This window comes from Delphinus delphis, chromosome 3 (assembly GCF_949987515.2).
Source record: "Delphinus delphis chromosome 3, mDelDel1.2, whole genome shotgun sequence".
In the NCBI taxonomy this organism is placed as follows: Eukaryota; Metazoa; Chordata; class Mammalia; order Artiodactyla; family Delphinidae; genus Delphinus; species Delphinus delphis.
Genome location: NC_082685.1, coordinates 130,887,474 through 130,904,896, shown reverse-complemented (window position 1 = coordinate 130,904,896; position 17,423 = coordinate 130,887,474). Strand labels below are relative to the sequence as shown.

The 17,423-nt window shown below is 38.5% G+C and overlaps 1 protein-coding gene across 1 annotated transcript in view; it reads right to left on the bottom strand.

Annotated features, from left to right (window-relative positions):
* The window catches only part of CDC20B (cell division cycle 20B), a 62,275-nt gene that overhangs the window by 3,316 nt on the left and 41,536 nt on the right, over positions 1-17,423 (bottom strand). Inside the window, exons 7-11 of the mRNA XM_060007042.1 lie at positions 14,761-14,957; positions 13,585-13,679; positions 11,335-11,560; positions 3,028-3,153; positions 2,405-2,522 (exon numbers count right to left, since the gene is read on the bottom strand). Of these exons, the coding sequence (XP_059863025.1) occupies positions 2,405-2,522; positions 3,028-3,153; positions 11,335-11,560; positions 13,585-13,679; positions 14,761-14,957 (762 nt within the window). The remainder of the gene's footprint in view (positions 1-2,404; positions 2,523-3,027; positions 3,154-11,334; positions 11,561-13,584; positions 13,680-14,760; positions 14,958-17,423) is intronic.

Here is a 17,423-nt window from a genome sequence, read left to right as displayed (position 1 = left end):
AACTCCTCTTGGAGATTCCCAAAACACATAACGTATCAAAGGCTTTGAGACATTCTTAGGAAGGAAAAACTGTTCTTGTTTAACCCAGAATTTCCAAATTTATCTGACCACATGATGTGTGTTTGTAAAACAATCTTCCTGCTAAACACTTTGGGGAAATCTCGTACACAGCAGAAACTACTGAGTTAGAGATGAAAATTAGTGTCTAAAAGTTCAAAATTAACTGCAACTTCTCCAGCCAAAAGCATTTTAAAGGAAGGAGAAAAGGTTAAATGTACCTTTGGATAGCTCTCTAATATCAATGAAAAAAATTCACAAGTCATTAAAACTAGAAAAGTATAACTTATTAAGGACAGAGAAACAAAAACGCACTAAGTACATTCCTTATTCTAAGCATCAGCAAATGGTTCAAGTATCTATCAGTACTCCCACCTAGCTGATGGACCTATCTAGCTGCTGGAATTATAATTTTGTAAAGAACTGGGTTTTGAGGCTTGATTTTAAGTGTTTGTCTAAACTGAAAAGGTCTGGTGAATTGTGATTAAATATATGCAAAGGACCAACTCATGCTTCTCCTGCACTCTTGCTGGTACTGAAGTGGCTCTGTCAAGAGCTGCCTGTATTTTTTTTTTTAACGTCTTTATTGGAGTATAATTGCTTTACAATGACGCATTAGTTTCAGCTTTATAACAAAGTGAATCAGCTATACATATACATATATCCCCATATCTCCTCTCTCTTGCATCTCCTTGCCACCCTCCCTATCCTACCCCTCTAGGTGGTCACAAAGCACCGAGCTGATCTCCCTGTGCTACGCGGCTGCTTCCCACTAGCTATCTATTTTACATTTGGTAGTGTTTATATGTCCATGCCACTCTCTCACTTTTTCCCAGCTTACCCTTCCCCCTCCCCATGTCCTCAAGTCCATTCTCTAGTAGGTCTGCGTCTTTATTCCCGACCTGTCCCTAGGTTCTTCAGAACCTTTTTTTTTAAAGATTCCATATATATGTGTTAGCATATGGTATTTGTTTTTCTCTTTCTGACTTACTTCACTCTGTATGACAGACTCTAGATCCATCCACCTCACTACAAATAACTCAATTTCATTTCTTCTTATGGCTGAGTAATACTCCATTGTGTATATGTGCCACATCTTCTTTATCCATTCAACTGTCAATGGACACTTAGGTTGCTTCCATGTCCTGGCTATTGTAAATAGAGCTGCAATGAACATTGTGGTACATGACTCTTTTTGAATTATGGTTTTCTCAGGGTATATGCCCAGTAGAGGGATTGCTGGGTTGTATGGTAGTTCTATTTTAATTTTTTAAGGAACCTACATACTGTTCTCCATAGTGTGCCTGTATTTTTATTCACCTAGTCACACAGTATAACAGCTGAAGGATATATACTCATTTTGAGGCTAACCTGAGCTCCAGCCAGCCTGACCGCAGAAGCAGGAAGTCTTTCTGTTAAGGGTGTTTTGTTGTGGCCAATAACATTCTCAGACTCTCCAAAGAGAGTCATGGTATTATCACTACCTAATATTGTATATATTTGGTTTTTGTCTGTCTGCTCCCACAAAAGTGTGAGCTCCATGAGGGCAAGGATATTGTCTGTCTGGTTCACCTGTGTATTCCCAGTGCCATAAAAAGTGCCTGGCACATAGTAGATGCTAAATAAATAAATGTTGAATAAATAACTTCCAGGGATGACCAGAAGACAAGTTGAGTGGCAAGAGGAAGAAGATAGAATATGTAATCAGAGGTCTACAAGAGACTGGATGCCAGTGCTCTGTTCCTTCATTAGCCAACACTTCTGTCTCCCTATTTCCCTAAGCCCCCTTTAACATTTCAGATTGCACCAAAGAGCATTTAAGGTTCTTGAGGACAAGGCCCGGGTCTTGTTCTCCATCATGGGGTCTTGCTCTCAAGAAGTAACCAGTAAACATTTACAGAACTACTCTGACAAAGAACAGCAGTCTGCCTTGAAAGGGCAGAGGCTCCCCAGAGTCTCACAGTCTGGAATGGTCTCCCCACATACAACAATGTCTCGCCCTTTTCATACTTCCTTATCTCCCACACATTTCAGCTCTGCTGGTTCTTCTGCAAAATAGGGTAAGATGAGTCATAATGCTAACTCCAGAGTTCGGAAACACATTTTGAAAACTGTCCACAATCATCACTGCATACACGAATGCAAGAAGACATGACAGTTATAAGTGACGAACAATCAAATTCAGAAACACTCACACCAGAGGTGTGGTGGGTGTAGGGCTTTTTCCTCTGATAAAATATATACTTCAAAGAACCAGAAGGAGAAAGTCTTCCATTCATGGACTTTTCCACCAGTAGCAGCTCACTTTGCAATAGGGACATGGAATTTTACTTACCTATTTACTTACCAAAAAACCCACGTGACCTGGCCAGAGCAGGACAGGACCACACAGTCACATCATTCTTAGGAGACCCTTGACCAGTTGCGATCTCCTTTGTCTTAGGTAGCCAGACTAGGGAACAAATCTGTAATAATGACCCCCAAAATATAGAATTACGGCAATTTCTGATTCACTGAATGCATTTTAAACTGATTCTAGGCAGTGTGCTCTGTCCACGTCTATCCTCCAGTCCATACGTGGGGTTAGGTTATTAGAGGAATTATGTTAGTTCTAGGAAAGTTTATCCCAAGGCAACAAAAGACTAAATATACAAATAGGCTTAGGCACAATGAACCTATGAACTGAAGTGGGCTATGATCACTGTCCAGGAACAGTCAGACTACTCTCAAGTTTCTCAGTCAAAGCAGTGCTGAGAAAGAAGGGAAATGAAAAAGAAAGGACACACAAGTTAAATTAACTTTCAACTCACAGATGAAGAAGGTTTTACAAAAAGAAACTCTTAAGAACTGAAATTCCTGTAGACTTAGCAGGTAAAGAGAGGTGTGTTTGGGTCCTATGCTCTATCATAAGTTATTTTCACAAGATTCTGGAAGACCAGAATGAAGGTAAACTCCCTGAGAGACATTTACCTGTGAGTTTGTGCTTGGGGTCTGGATGCTCTGCTCAGTATTGATGTCCAGGATGTGTAAGTGTCCATCCTTCATTCCTCCTCCAACAGCGAGGATTTCAGACTGCCAGGGACACCAATCCATGGCCTTTAAAGTTCCAAATAATTACACAGGCAGGTCAGCTTTGGAGAAGGTGAAATCATGAATGAGCTGCACGCATATAAGCAGAAGCTCCAGAGCTCTGTCCCTGTGGCAGATTTCCAGGACCTCTGATCCAAAGGCAAGAGCTACTTTACTCTCCAGAGATTACTTCTCAGGGACTAGAAATCACATATTGGTGCCTTCTTCAAATTTAGATAACAATTGCAAATATTTTAAACATAGAAAAACCACACAATAATATGTTTGAAAAACTTCATTCAACACATCCTCTGGGGCAAAAATCTGCTGCTGGAAGAGTTGACATGTGCCCCTAGCATCTGGTTATAAAATACAGTCTTCCTCTGGTTTGTCTACCTGTGTCCTTAGGTTCTAGGTCAGAGAGGGAATAGAAAAGAATGGAGAGCTATACATGCTTGTTCACAACACAAGAAAATCTGATGTATTTCAAATCTTAATACATTTTAGAAAATAAAATTGCCTTTTCTTTAGTTATAAATTGTTATTGTTAATTCTGAAAAACAGAATTTAATATTTATACTGATAATTGAAATGACTAATAACAGTAACTTTAAAAAACATTTTAACAAATATTTCAGTCATATTTATCTGTATATCCTTATCAATCATCCTGGCAACTATTCTCATTTTTACATATTATCTTCTATATGTAAAAGTATTTTATAAAGTACTAAGCATGATGTATATACTATTTTATTTTTCTGTTGTTTTCACTTATTATATGGCTTTCCATGTTTATTTTTCATAGTTATCATTTTTAGTAATCCCACAATATTCCATCACGTTATTATACTCTAATTAATGTTTGTTCTAATTCTGGACTCAGGTTGATTTTTTATCTTATTTTGGTTTGGTTTGCATTGGCTTGGGCTGAGTTTTTTGAAAAGAAGTGGATTTGGGGGGATTGTGTTTTTGTTGTTTGTTTTTATAAAGAATACTTTAATAGGGTTCAAGATGGTGGAGCAGAAGGATGTGTGCTCACTCCCTCTTGTGAGAGCACTGGACTCACAACTAACTGATGAACAATCATCGATAGGAAGACATTGGAACTCACCAAAAAGATACCCCACATCCAAAGACAAAGGAGAAACTACAATGAGATGGTACGAGGGGCGCAATCACAGTAAAATGAAATCCCATAGCTGCTAGGGGGTTGACTCACAAACTGCAGAACACTTATACCACAGAAGTCAACCCACTGGAGTGAAGGTTCTGAGCCCCAGGTCAGGCTTCCTAACCTGCGGGTCTGGCAATGGGAGGAGGAATTCCTAGAGAATCAGACTTTGAAGGCTAGTGGGATTTGATTGCAGGACTTTGACAGGACTGGGGGACACAGAGACTCCACTCTTGGAGGGCACACACTAAGTAGTGTGCGCATCGGGACCCAGGGGAAGGAGCAGTGACCCCATAGGAGATTGAACCAGACCTACCTGCTAGTGTTGGAGGGTCTCCTGTAGAGGCAGGGGGTGGCTGTGGCTCACCACGGGGACAAGGACAGTGGCAGCAGAAGTTCTGGGAAGTACTCCTTGGCATGAGCCCTCCCAGAGTTGGCCATTAGCCCCACCAAAGAGCCAGGTAGGCTCCAGTGTTGGGTTGCCTCAGGCCAAACAACCATCAGGGAGGGAACCCAGCCCCACCCATCAGCAGACAAGCGGATTAAAGTTTTACTGAGCTCTGCCCACCAGAGCAACACCCAGCTCTACCCACCACCAGTCCCTCCCATCAGGAAGCTTGCACAAGCCTCTTAGATAGCCTCATCCATCAGAGGGCAGACAGCAGAAGCAAGAAAAGCTACAATTCTGCAGCCTGTGGAACAAAACCAAATTCACAGAAAGATAGACAAAATGAAAAGGCAGAGGATTATGTACCAGATGAAGGAACAAGATAAAACCCCAGAAAAACAACAAAATGAAGTAGAGATAGGCAACCAGAAAAAATTTTTCAGAATAATGATAGTGAAGATGATCCAGGACCTTGGAAAAAGAATGGAGGCAAAGATCGAGAAGATTCAAGAAATGTTTAACAAAGACCCAGAATTATTAAGGAACAAACACCTATAAGAATTAAGGAACAAACAAACAGAGAAGAACAATACAATAACTGAAATGAAAAATACACTACAAGGAATCAATAGCAGAATAACTGAGACAGAAGAACCTATAAGTGACCTGGAAGACAGAATGGTGGAATTCACTGCTGTGGAACAGGATACAGAGAAAAGAATGAAAAGAAATGAAGACAGCCTAAGAGATCTCTGGGACAAAGTTAAACAACATTTGCATTATAGGGGTCCAAGAAGGAGAAGAGAGAGAGAAAGACCCGAGAAAATATTTGAAGAGATTATAGTCGAAAATTCCCTAACATGGGAAAGGAAATAGCCACCCAAGTCCAGGAAGCACAGAGAGCCCCAGGCAGCACAAACCCAAGGGGAAACATGCTGAGACACAGAGTAATCAAACTGACAAAAATTAAAGACAAAGAAAAATTATTGAAAGCAACAAGGGAAAAATGACAAATAACATACAAGGGAACTCCCATAAGGTTAACAGCTGATTTCTCAGCAGAAACTCTACAAGCCAGAAGGGAGTGGCACATGGCACAATATATTTAAAGTGATGAAAGGGAATAACCTACAGCCAAGATTACTCTACCCATCAAGGATCTCATTCATATTCAACGGAGAAATCAGAAGCTTTATGAACAAGCAAAAGCTAAGAGAATTCAGCACACCAAACCAGCTCGAAAACAAATGCTAAAGGAACTTCTCTAAGTGGGAAACACAAGAGAAGAAAAGGACCTACAAAAACAGACACATAACAATTAAGAAAATTGTAAGAGGAACATACATATTGATAATTACCTTAAACATGAATGGATTAAATGCTCCAACCAAAAGACACAGCCTTGCTGAATGGATACAAAAACAACACCCATATATATACTGTCTACAAGAGACCCAATTCAGACCTAGGGACACATACAGACTGAAAGTGAGGGGATAGAAGAAGATATTCCATGCAAATGGAAATCAAAAGAAACCTGGAGTAGCAATACTCATATCAGATAAAATAGACGTTAAAATAAAGAATGTTACAAGAGAAAAGGAAGGACACTACATAATGATCAAGGGATCAATCCAAGAAGAAGATATAACAATTGTAAATATATATGCACCCAACATAGGTGCACCTCAATACATAAGGCAACTGCTAACATCTATAAAAGAGGAAATCGACAGTAACACAACAATTGTGGGGGACTTTAACACCTCACTTACACCAATGGACAGATCACCCACACAGAAAATTAATAAGGAAACACAAGCTTTAAATGACATAATAGACCAGATAGATTTAATTGATATTTATAGGACATTTCATCCAAAAAGAGCAGATTACACTTTCTTCTCAAGTGCACACGGAACATTCTCCAGGATAGATCACATCTTGGTTCACAAATCAAGCTTCAGTAAATTTAAGAAAATTGAAATCATATCAAGCATCTTTTCCAACCACAATGCTATGAGATTAGAAATCAATTCAGGGAAAAAAACGTAAAAAACACAAACACATGGAGGCTAAACAATACATTATTAAATAAGCAAGAGATCACTGAATAACAAAGAGGAAATCAAAATATACCTAGAGAAAAATTACAACGAAAATACAACAATCCAAAACCTATGGGACGCAGCAAAAACTGTTCTAAGAGGGAAGTTTATAGCAATACAAGCACACCTCAAGAAACAAGAAAAATCTCAAATAAACAATCTAACCTTACACCTGAAGGAACTAGAGAAAGAAGAACAAACAAAACCCAAAGTTAGTAGAAGGAAAGAAATCATAAAGATCAGAGCAGAAATAAATGAAAGAAAACAATAGCAAAGATCAATAAAACTAAAAGATGGTTCTTTGAGAAGATAAACAAAATTGAGAAACCTTTAGCCAGACTCATCACGAAAAAGACGGAGAGGACTCAAATCAAAAAAATTAGAAATGAAAAAGGAGAAGTTACAATGGACACCGCAGAAATACAAAGCATCCTAAGAGACTACTACAAGCAACACTATGCCAATAAAAAGGACAACCTGGAAGAAATGGACAAATTCTTAGAAAGGTATATCCCTCCAAGACTGAACCAGGAAGAAACAGAAAATATGAACAGACCAATCACAAGTAATGAAATTGAAACTGATTTAAAATCTTCCAACAAATGAAAGTCCAGGACCAGATGGCTTCACAGGCGAATTCCATCAAACATTTAGAGAAGAACTAATACCCATCCTTCTCAAACTCTTCCAAAAAATTGCAGAGAAAGGAACACTCCCAAACTCATTCTATGAGGCCACCATCACCCTGATACCAAAACCAGACAAAAATACTACAAAAAAAGAAAACTACAGACCAATATCACTGATGAATATAGATTCAAAAATCCTCAATAAAATACAAGCAAACAGAATCCAACAAGACATTAAAAAGATCATACACCATGATCAAGTGGGATTTATCCCAGGGATACAAGCATTCTTCAATGTACACAAATAAATCAATGTGGTACACCATATTAACAAATTGAAGAATAAAAACCATATGCTCATCCCAATAGATGCATAAAAAGCTTTTGACAAAATTCAACACCCATTTATGATAAAAACTCTCCAGAAACCGGGCACAGAGGGAACCTACCTCAACATAATAAAGGCCATATATAACAAACCTACAACAAACATCATTCTCAATGGTGAAAAACTGAAAGCATTTCCTCTAAGACCAGGAACAAGACAAAGTTGTCCACTCTTGCCACTATTATTCAACGTAGTTTTGGAAGTCCTAGCCATGGTAATCAGAGAAGAAAAAGAAATAAAAGGAATACAAATCAGAAAAGAAGAAGTAAAGCTGTCACTGTTTGCAGGTGACATGATACTATACATAGAGAATCCTAAAGATGCCACCAGGAAACTACTACAGCTAATCAATGAATTTGGTAAAGTAGCAGGATACAAACTTAATGCACAGAAATCTCTTGCATTCCTATACACTAATGATGAAATATCTAAAAGAGAAATTAAGGAAACACTCCCATTTACCATTGCAACAAAAAGAATAAAATAACTAGGAATAAATGTACATAAGGAGACAAAAGACCTGTATGCAGAAAACTATAAGACACTGATGAAAGAAATTAAAGATGATACAAACAGATGGAGAGATATACCATGTTCTTGGATTGGAAGAATCAATATTGTGAAAATGACTATATTACCCAAAGCAATCTACAGATTCAGTGCAATCCCTATGAAATTACCAGTGGTATTTTTTACAGAACTAGAAGAAAAAAATCTTAAAATTTGTATGGAAAAAAAAAAAATTTGTATTGAGGCACAAAAGACCCCGAATTGCCAAAGCAGTCTTGAGGGAAAAAGATGGAGCTGGAGGAATCAGACTCCCTCACTTCAGACTATACTACAAAGCTACAGTAATGAAGACAATATGGTACTGACACAAAAACAGATATATAGGTAAATGGAACAGGATAGAAAGTCCAGAGATAAACCCACGCACCTATGGTCAACTAAGCTATGACAAAGTTGGCAAGGATATACAATGGAGAAAAGACAGACTCTTCAATAAGTGGTGCTGGGAAAACTGGACAGCCACATGTAAAGGAATGAAATTAGAACACTCCCTAACACCATACACAAAAATAAAATCAAAATGGATTAGAGGCCTAAATGTAAGACCGGACACTATAAAACTCTTAAAGGAAAACATAGGAAGAACACTCTTTGACATAAATTACAGAAAGATCTTTTCTGATCCATGTCCTAGAGTAATGGAAATTAAAACAAAAATAAACAAATGGGACCTAATGAAACTTAAAAGCTTTTGCAAATCAAAGGAAACTACAAACAAGATGAAAAGACAGCCCTCAGAATGGGAGAAAATATTTGCAAACAAATCAATGGACAAAGGATTAACCTCCAAAATATATAAACTGCTCATGCAGCTCAATATTAAAAAAACAAACAATCCAATCCCAAAATGGGCAGAAGATCTAAATAGACATTTCTCCAAAGAAGACATACAGATGGCCAAGAAGCACATGAAAACTGCTCAACATCACTAATTATTAGAGAAATGTAAATCAAAACTACGATGAGGTATCACCTCACACCAGTCAGAATAGCCATCATCAGAAAATCTACAGACAACAAATGCTGGAGAGGGTGTGGAGGAAAGAGAACCCTCTTGGACTGTTGGTGGAAATGTAAATTGATACAGCCACTATGGAGAACAGTATGGACGTTCCTTAAAAAAACTAAAAATAGAAGTACCATATGACCCAGCAATCCCACTCCTGGGCATATACCCAGAGAAAACCATAATTCTAAAAGACACATGCACCCCAACCTTCATTGCAGCACTATTTACAATAACCAGGTCATGGAAGCAACCTAAATGCCCATCAACAGAGGAATGGATAAAGAAGATGTGGTACATATATAGAATGGAATATTACTCAGCCATAAAAAGGAACGAAACTGGGTCATTTGTGGAGACGTGGATGGATCTAGAGACTGTATACAGAGTGAAGTAAGTCAGAAAGAGAAAAACAAATATCATATATTAACACATTTATGTGGAACCTAGAAAAATGGTACAGATGAACTGGTTTGCAGGGCAGAAATAGAGACACAGATGTAGAGAACAAACGTAAGGACACCAAGGGGGGAAATTGGGGGTGGGGGGGTGTCATGAATTGGGAGATTAGGATTGACATGTATACACTGATGTGTATAAAATTGATGACTAATAAGAAACTGCTGTATAAAAAATAAATAAAATTTAAAAATTTTAAAAAAGAATACTATAATAAATACATTCTGGCATATGTCTTTTGTTTCTCATATATTATTTTTTTAGGTAAATTCCAAGCTTCAGAAGTGCTGATATAGGTTTCAAATAGTTGTAACTTTTTATAACACCAGCATCAAATGAGTACATTAATCTCATCCTGAGTTTAAGCTTAATTGGAGTTAAAAATTAATCTCCCATCCCACATACCCTTTACCAACATCCTCCATCAATATGTGGAATCTCATTCTACTCCCTTTGAATCTGGGAGGGCTGTGACTGGCTTACAAACAACAGAATGCACCAACAGTGTCACTGCGTCACTTGTGGAATTAGTTATAAAAGGTGATGCCGCTTTCACCTTGTTCTCTGAAGCACTGGCCCTGTTGCCCTGAGCCACAAAGTCCAACTCTCTTAAGACTGCCATGTTGTGAGGAAGCCCAAAGTGACCCAATGTGGAGAAGCTCTGAGACCACATGAAGAGGGAAGGATGACTAGCCAGCCAACAGCTGCGCCAGCTCCCAGCACTTTTAGCTTCAGTCACTGTCTGACTACAACCCCATGAGAGACCCTGAGCCAGAACTGCTGAGAAGAGCCCTTCCCAAAGTCTGACCCCCAGAAACCATAAGAGATAATAAAATAATGTATCATATCTTATGGTTACCTACCTTAGTAGTCTTTTTTAAATAACCATTCAGCTACACCCCTGACTGGGCTGGATAAGAGGGTTATTTCAGTAAACACAAAATTTTGCATACAATTTGAAAAGGCTGAGAAATTCTCCTGAGCCCATGGATCCCAGTTTCATCATAGAATATTTTTATGTTTTTTAGAGAGTATCTTTGTGTTTATTAGCAATCATTTTCTTCAATACCCTACTTCCAGTTAGCTTTTACTATAAACACGCTGTTTTGGCAAAACTAGAATCTCCATCATGAGAGAAATCACACAGACGTCAACCTCTGAGTCTGCTGCTGCTCCTGCTATACTAGTTGGCTAGTCGGTGGTGAGTGTGAAAGTATTTACACTAGTGACTGTTCTTATGATTCCCCAGGTAGTAGCTGCCACAAGGTTTGGCTTGCCCAGGTCTCCAGAAACTCTTAGTTCAATTCAATGTATTTCTGATAAGACATCGAAGAATGTAAGCAGCTCTTTCCAGGTAACAGCTCTCTGCAGATCTTTTGTCTTGTCACTTCAGCAAAACTATATGTTAACTAACTTTACACCAGATGCCCCATGCTTAACTAACCTCCAGCGCAAGCACACCTTTCAAAACTGTTGGATTTATTACCTTGACTGCTGTAGGTTGGGGTATGACGTTTAGCGGGTGACCCTGTGCATTCACACCTGGATCATGGGGCCATATAGTCAGCAGTCCGTCACTACAGCCACTGGAAAGCAGCCTGCCACCCGGCGACCACTTCAGGGCACACACAGCTTGCTTGTGGTGAAGAATTCCAACATGGTGCTGGGCTACCCGAACATCGTGATGATAAACACGGCCCAGTCTCGACCCACTGCCCAGAGGTAAAGGGGCAGGTTTAGGACAGAAAACTTGAGCCCTAATGCTGCATAAGCATTATGCAGAAAGTATTGTTCAAACTCCTGAAAGACCCCTTAGGACAGATTCAAAACATAGACATTTCTTGAGTTAATAAGGATGGAGTATTCTGCCTGGGTGATTCTTCCCACAAGTGAAATAGATGTGCTTGGCAGAGTTTCAAAACTGGATATTTAAAAGATATATTTTGAAAGATAACTCTAATGGCTTTAATATGATGCTTTAAAGTTAATGGCTTTAACTTTAATGGCTTTAATGCAGGCATGGAAAAAATAAATTTAGAAGATTATCATATTTTCCCAGATAGTAGTTTATGTACTGAACCCAGGAAATATTACTTTTCTGGAATTCAGAATATTTCATATTATCTTAATGAAATGGCATATGTGTATGATATATGTGTTAGACATAAAAATGTATTATTTCCTTTTTCTATTAATCTACAGATCTACTATTAGTTTGCTCATGCTACTAATATCTAAAAAGAATATAAAACTATCTGAATGTCACAGCAAACTGCAATATGATTCAAAATCACTGGATAATGTCTCCACTCTCAGTGATTTGGATCCAAATGATGATAAGGGTCCTGTCTCACAAAGATAATGAACTCTTTCTGGACTAGTTTTCTCCAAGGAGAAAGTAAATAACTGCCTACAATTATTTCTGAAGTTTCTCAAAGCGCAGTATCAGATTTTTAAAAACAACTTAGGCACAGCCCAGATAGCATTTTGATGAACAGTATGGACTCTGTGGCCAGACCACCTGGTTCGAAGCCTGACTCTTCCCCTTACGTTAACCATGTGACCTCAGGCTGGTGTCTCAGTCTACTCCTCAGAAGAAGAGGGTGGGGGGATATAAACCACTTTATAATGTCATTGCAGGGATTAAAACGTGATTACACACCTAAAGAGTTAGCACATTGCCTGGCACAGAGTATTCTAAAATGTTAGCTGCTATGATTATAAGAAAGTGTTTGTTCATGTTCCTCATGGATAATGAAACTAAACTTAAGCAATGTAAATAGATTGTAAAAGGAACTCGAGTATAGAATTGACCAGAGTACAACAACTTCACAGGGTAAATATTTAGGTCTATATAAGAGCAATTTGCTTAAGTAGTTTTAAGTCTGGCCTATAATCACAAGGTATTAAAATACCAAATTTACATCTGTGCTACTTAAAGAAATTGTAAAAGGCTTCAAATTTTATTTAAATTTAAATCTACTTTAAGAAATACAGTATGAAGATGAATGACTGTTATTAAATACGTATTTAGACCAATTATGTAGGCTCACAGGGACAAGTCGCTTAACGTTCCTGGTCAAAAAGAAGCAGTTAGATGACTAAATCAGTAGTTCTCAAAAGTGATAAAGTGTCAGCATCACTTGGGAAATTAGAAATGCATATTATCAGCACACCTCAGACCTACTGAATCAGAAATTCCCAGAGTGAGAGCAGCAATCTGGGTTTTGAGGAGCCCTCCAGGGATTCTGACACACTCTCAAGTCTGAGAATCACTGAACTGGTTAATCTATGAGGTTCCTTCCAGCTCTAACCTCTGTGGGTCTGTGAATTGGAAATGTGCCCCCCAGAAAGCTTAACATATTCCAAATTAGTGATACTGATATCAATAAATACCCATTTCAAAAAAATATCCCTCTAGTAGGTATTACTTGGTACAGAGAAACTTTTTGCTTAAACAGAGTTTTACATTTTATCTGAACAATCTAATGAATCCTGAACGTCACATCTCAGTATGAGTACATGCTTTAGGCACAGAGCCACCATGGTACACGCGGCCACTGGACTGCTTATAGCACCAGGTCTGAATACCTGACAGGTAGAATCATAACTGTTACTAATCATGTCTGCTTTGTTTTACTTTGGTTTTGGTTTTAAATATTGCAGTTCTGTTCACTCAGCACCCATAGTCAATTGGTGATGCAAATATAATTGGTTCCAGTAAGACACTACTCACCTGCTAAGGATGTAGTTATTCCAGCTTAGAGCCCCAACTACTGACAAATGACCAAGCATATTTCTCTGTCGCTTTTTAGTGACCACATCCCATAACTGAAAAAAATGAACAAGCATGGTTATGTAGCATTTTCACAACCCACGGTCTTCTCAAAGGCCTGATAGCCAACTAGTGTTGATATAGCCAGTCCTTATGCTAAGTGAAAGTTCAGCACCTCTAACCCTAGTCAGCAGTTTTCAATGCTGTCTGCATATTAGGATCATTGAGGGAGCAGGCTATGGGTGCTAGCCATTCTGATTTAATGGTGGGAGTAAGAGCCTGGGGATATGGCATTTATTTTAAAGTTCTCCAGGTGAAGTCAGTGGGCTGCAAAGGGTTAAGAATCACTATGACACTTCTAGTTCCTTCAAACTGTGGGAATTCCAAACCTGGAAATTCACCTATAGTTATCAACAAATAAAATTTGAGTGCCTAGACACTTTGTAAAGTCAGGAATTCTATTTCCTGCTAAGAGACTCCTTTTCTGCCAGCTATCAATGATATTCTGACCCATATTAGGAATGAGAACTTTGGCATAAGAAGAAATCACGACATAACCCTCATAGTATCCAGTATCATTACAGAGATGAGAAAACAGTAGAGCCATCTGTGGCCCTCCAAAGTCATTGAACACCTGAGCGATACTGTTTACACTATTGCTAATAAATAACAATAACAATAACGGTACATGAGAAATTAGATAGATTGATGGAAACTTGGTAAGCTCCCATTTCAGAGAGCCTATTAGAAAAAAAATTCACTCATTTTAAGTAACTCTACTCCTGATCATGGCTTAAGGTGAGAAAGGAAGACTGGAAGGTTGTTTTCTTCTCTCCAAAGTCCTAAAACTGGGGATCTCCTAAGTCCAACTTTAGTCCGAGAGAAAGAACGGAGGGGGAAAAAGGAAATGTGACAGAAAGAAAGCTTGTGTGAAAAAACTAAGCAGAGTACCCCTACATCCTCATTAAACACCATTCAGAAAAGACCCAAAATGGTATATCCTCTTACTCCTCATAGCTTCAAGTACCACATCTACTATAGTTTCTTTATTTTATAATAAGCTGTTATTAAAAGTCAATCTCAGTTATCTAGCAACTATACAGAACACATTATGAGAAAGAAAAAGCTGACCAGTACTTGCACTTCTCCCTCGCTGGTGCCAACTGCCAGGCAGGTTCCCTCTTTTGTCCAGGACACAGAAGATATATAGTTACAAGTGACACTTAAGTCTATATTTTCAATCCTATTGTGATTATCCCCATTCCAGATGTATACAGAAGATACAAGGGCTATAGCAACAAGATTATGCAAGTTCCAGTCTAGGATATTCAGATCTATAAGAAAAGCATTTCAAATTAGGGTGATTATACAGTCAAATAAAAATATTTTCAAATAACTTTATTTATAGGTAGAGGAGAAAGATTGATAACTTCCCTATGGTCGGCTGGAAAACAGAATCATGGATCCAAGTAGACCATGAGAAGTTCAAAAATGAAAGTTGGAATAGAATCTTGTATCAAGATACACAGTGTAGGGCTTCCCTGGTGGCGCAGTGGTTGAGAGTCCGCCTGCCAATGCAGGGGACACGGGTTCGTGCCCCGGTCTGGGAAGATCCCACATGCCGCGGAGCGGCTGGGCCAGTGAGCCATGGCCGCTGAGCCTGCGCGTCCGGAGCCTGTGCTCCGCAACGGGAGAGGCCACAACAGTGAGAGGCCTGTGTACCACAAAAAAAAAAAAAAAAAAAAAAAGATACACAGTGTAATAAGCAATAACACTTACCATTTATGCTCTTATATACTTACTTAGAGGCATTTAGAAAACTTGGCAGTTTCATCTACCATTATAAATATAAATGGATTTCATCTAACAGATCATTAAAATTTAAAAGCATGTAATTCTTATGGAGACATCCTCAGACCTAGAATATACATATGGGAGATGACACCATCATTGCTAATCAAAAGGCAACCCAATTACAGTATATCTAGAAGAGGTGATCTCTGGCTTATTTATTATATCTAGAAGTTCTTAGTAGTATTCTCTATCTTACTCTATAAAAATCATATGATTGCTCAGAGAAACCATATTTGTATGACCACATACTAAACTGTACCCTATCTTATTTCTTATAAGACAGAAACTCCTATCCTGATTGACACATATCAGTACAAAACTATGAAGCACACCAGTTTCACTAGAGCAGTCTAATCCCCTATAACTCATCCTTCCCACTGATGCAAACTACAAACTCTGAACAAAATTCAAAAAACAAATACCTGAGAACTCTGGAAAATCAGCAAAAGCAGGTAAACCATGTAAGGGAGTGAAAACTTGGAGAAGCAACCTGCCCAGGGGTGAGTTTTCCATTTTTTTCTTCACACAGCTTTACCCTGAGGGTGGGCCCCAATCATGGAGTAACACCAGCAGCTCAGACTCTGACAGAAAGCCCACCATGTCGCTAGTCAAAGAAACCAGAGAAAGGAGGCTGAAATGGCCAAAGTGTGAGGAGAAAGCCTGGGAGGGATGGGAGGGGAGCCACAGAAAGGCATCCTCTAATTGTGAGTGTATAAACCCACACACATCTCAGCCTAACCCCAAATCTTGTAAGTGCAGGGAAAGCTCAAATTATCCAATCTAAAGAACATGGAGGAAATGTAAAATAGATAGCTAGTGGGAAGCAGTCGCATAGCACAGGGAGATCAGCTCAGTGCTTTGTGACCAGCTAGAAGGGTGGGATAGGGAGGGTGGGAGGGAGGGAGATGCAAGAGGGAAGAAATATGGGGATATATGTATATGTATAACTGATTCACTTTGTTATAAAGCAGAAACTAACACACCATTGTAAAGCAGTTATACTCCAATAAAAACATTTAAAAAATAAATTAATTAAATAAAATAAAGAATATGAAGGGAAAAAAATGTTAAAGAAATGGACAGAACCTCAGGGATTTGTGGGATAATATCCACAGATCTAACATATGTGTAATTGGAGTCAGGTCTTGGAAGCAAGAGAGCAAGGTTTCAAAGGAGTTCTCACCAGAAACCATAGAGGCCAGAAGTCAGTGGAACATCTTTAAAGTGCTGAAAAAATACATCTGACAACCCGGAATTCTACATCAAGCAAAAATATCATGATAAGGGTAAGAGAAGTCTTTACCAACAGACCTGATCTGCAAGAAATACTAACAGAAGTTTTGACTGAAAGGAAATTATATAAGAGGGAAATTTGGATCTTCAGGAATGAAGGAGAATGTTGTAATTGGTAAATATTTGGGTAAATATAAAGGACAATTTTTTCTCTCTTAAAATATTTAAAACACAAATACGTATGGCTTTTTAAAGTAAAACTTAACGATGGTGGAGTTTTCAATGCATGTAGATTTAAAACATAGACAACTAAAGTAACTCTCCCAAAAAAGTTGGGGGCTGGGGAGACACATATGACTGCAAGATTTTTACATATTGTGTGAAATATGCAATAGTAATTCTAAGTAGACTGAGAAAGTTTAGATTGCATTGCAATCCCTAGAGCTACAACTAAAAACATAATACAAGGAGATATAGCCAGAAAGCCAATAGATCAACTAAAATAGAATAGAAGTCAAAAAGAAAAGATGTCCAAGGAATGAGACTTGGTGCATTCCAAAATTTAGGAGGCAGAGAGATAGAAGAGGAAGAGAAACCAGCAAAAAAAAGACTAAGAAAGAGTGAACAGAAAGCTAGGAGGCAAACCAAGACAGTGCAATATCAAGCAGGAGGGAGTGACCAACTGTCTCCAATGTGGCTGATAGAGTTAAGTA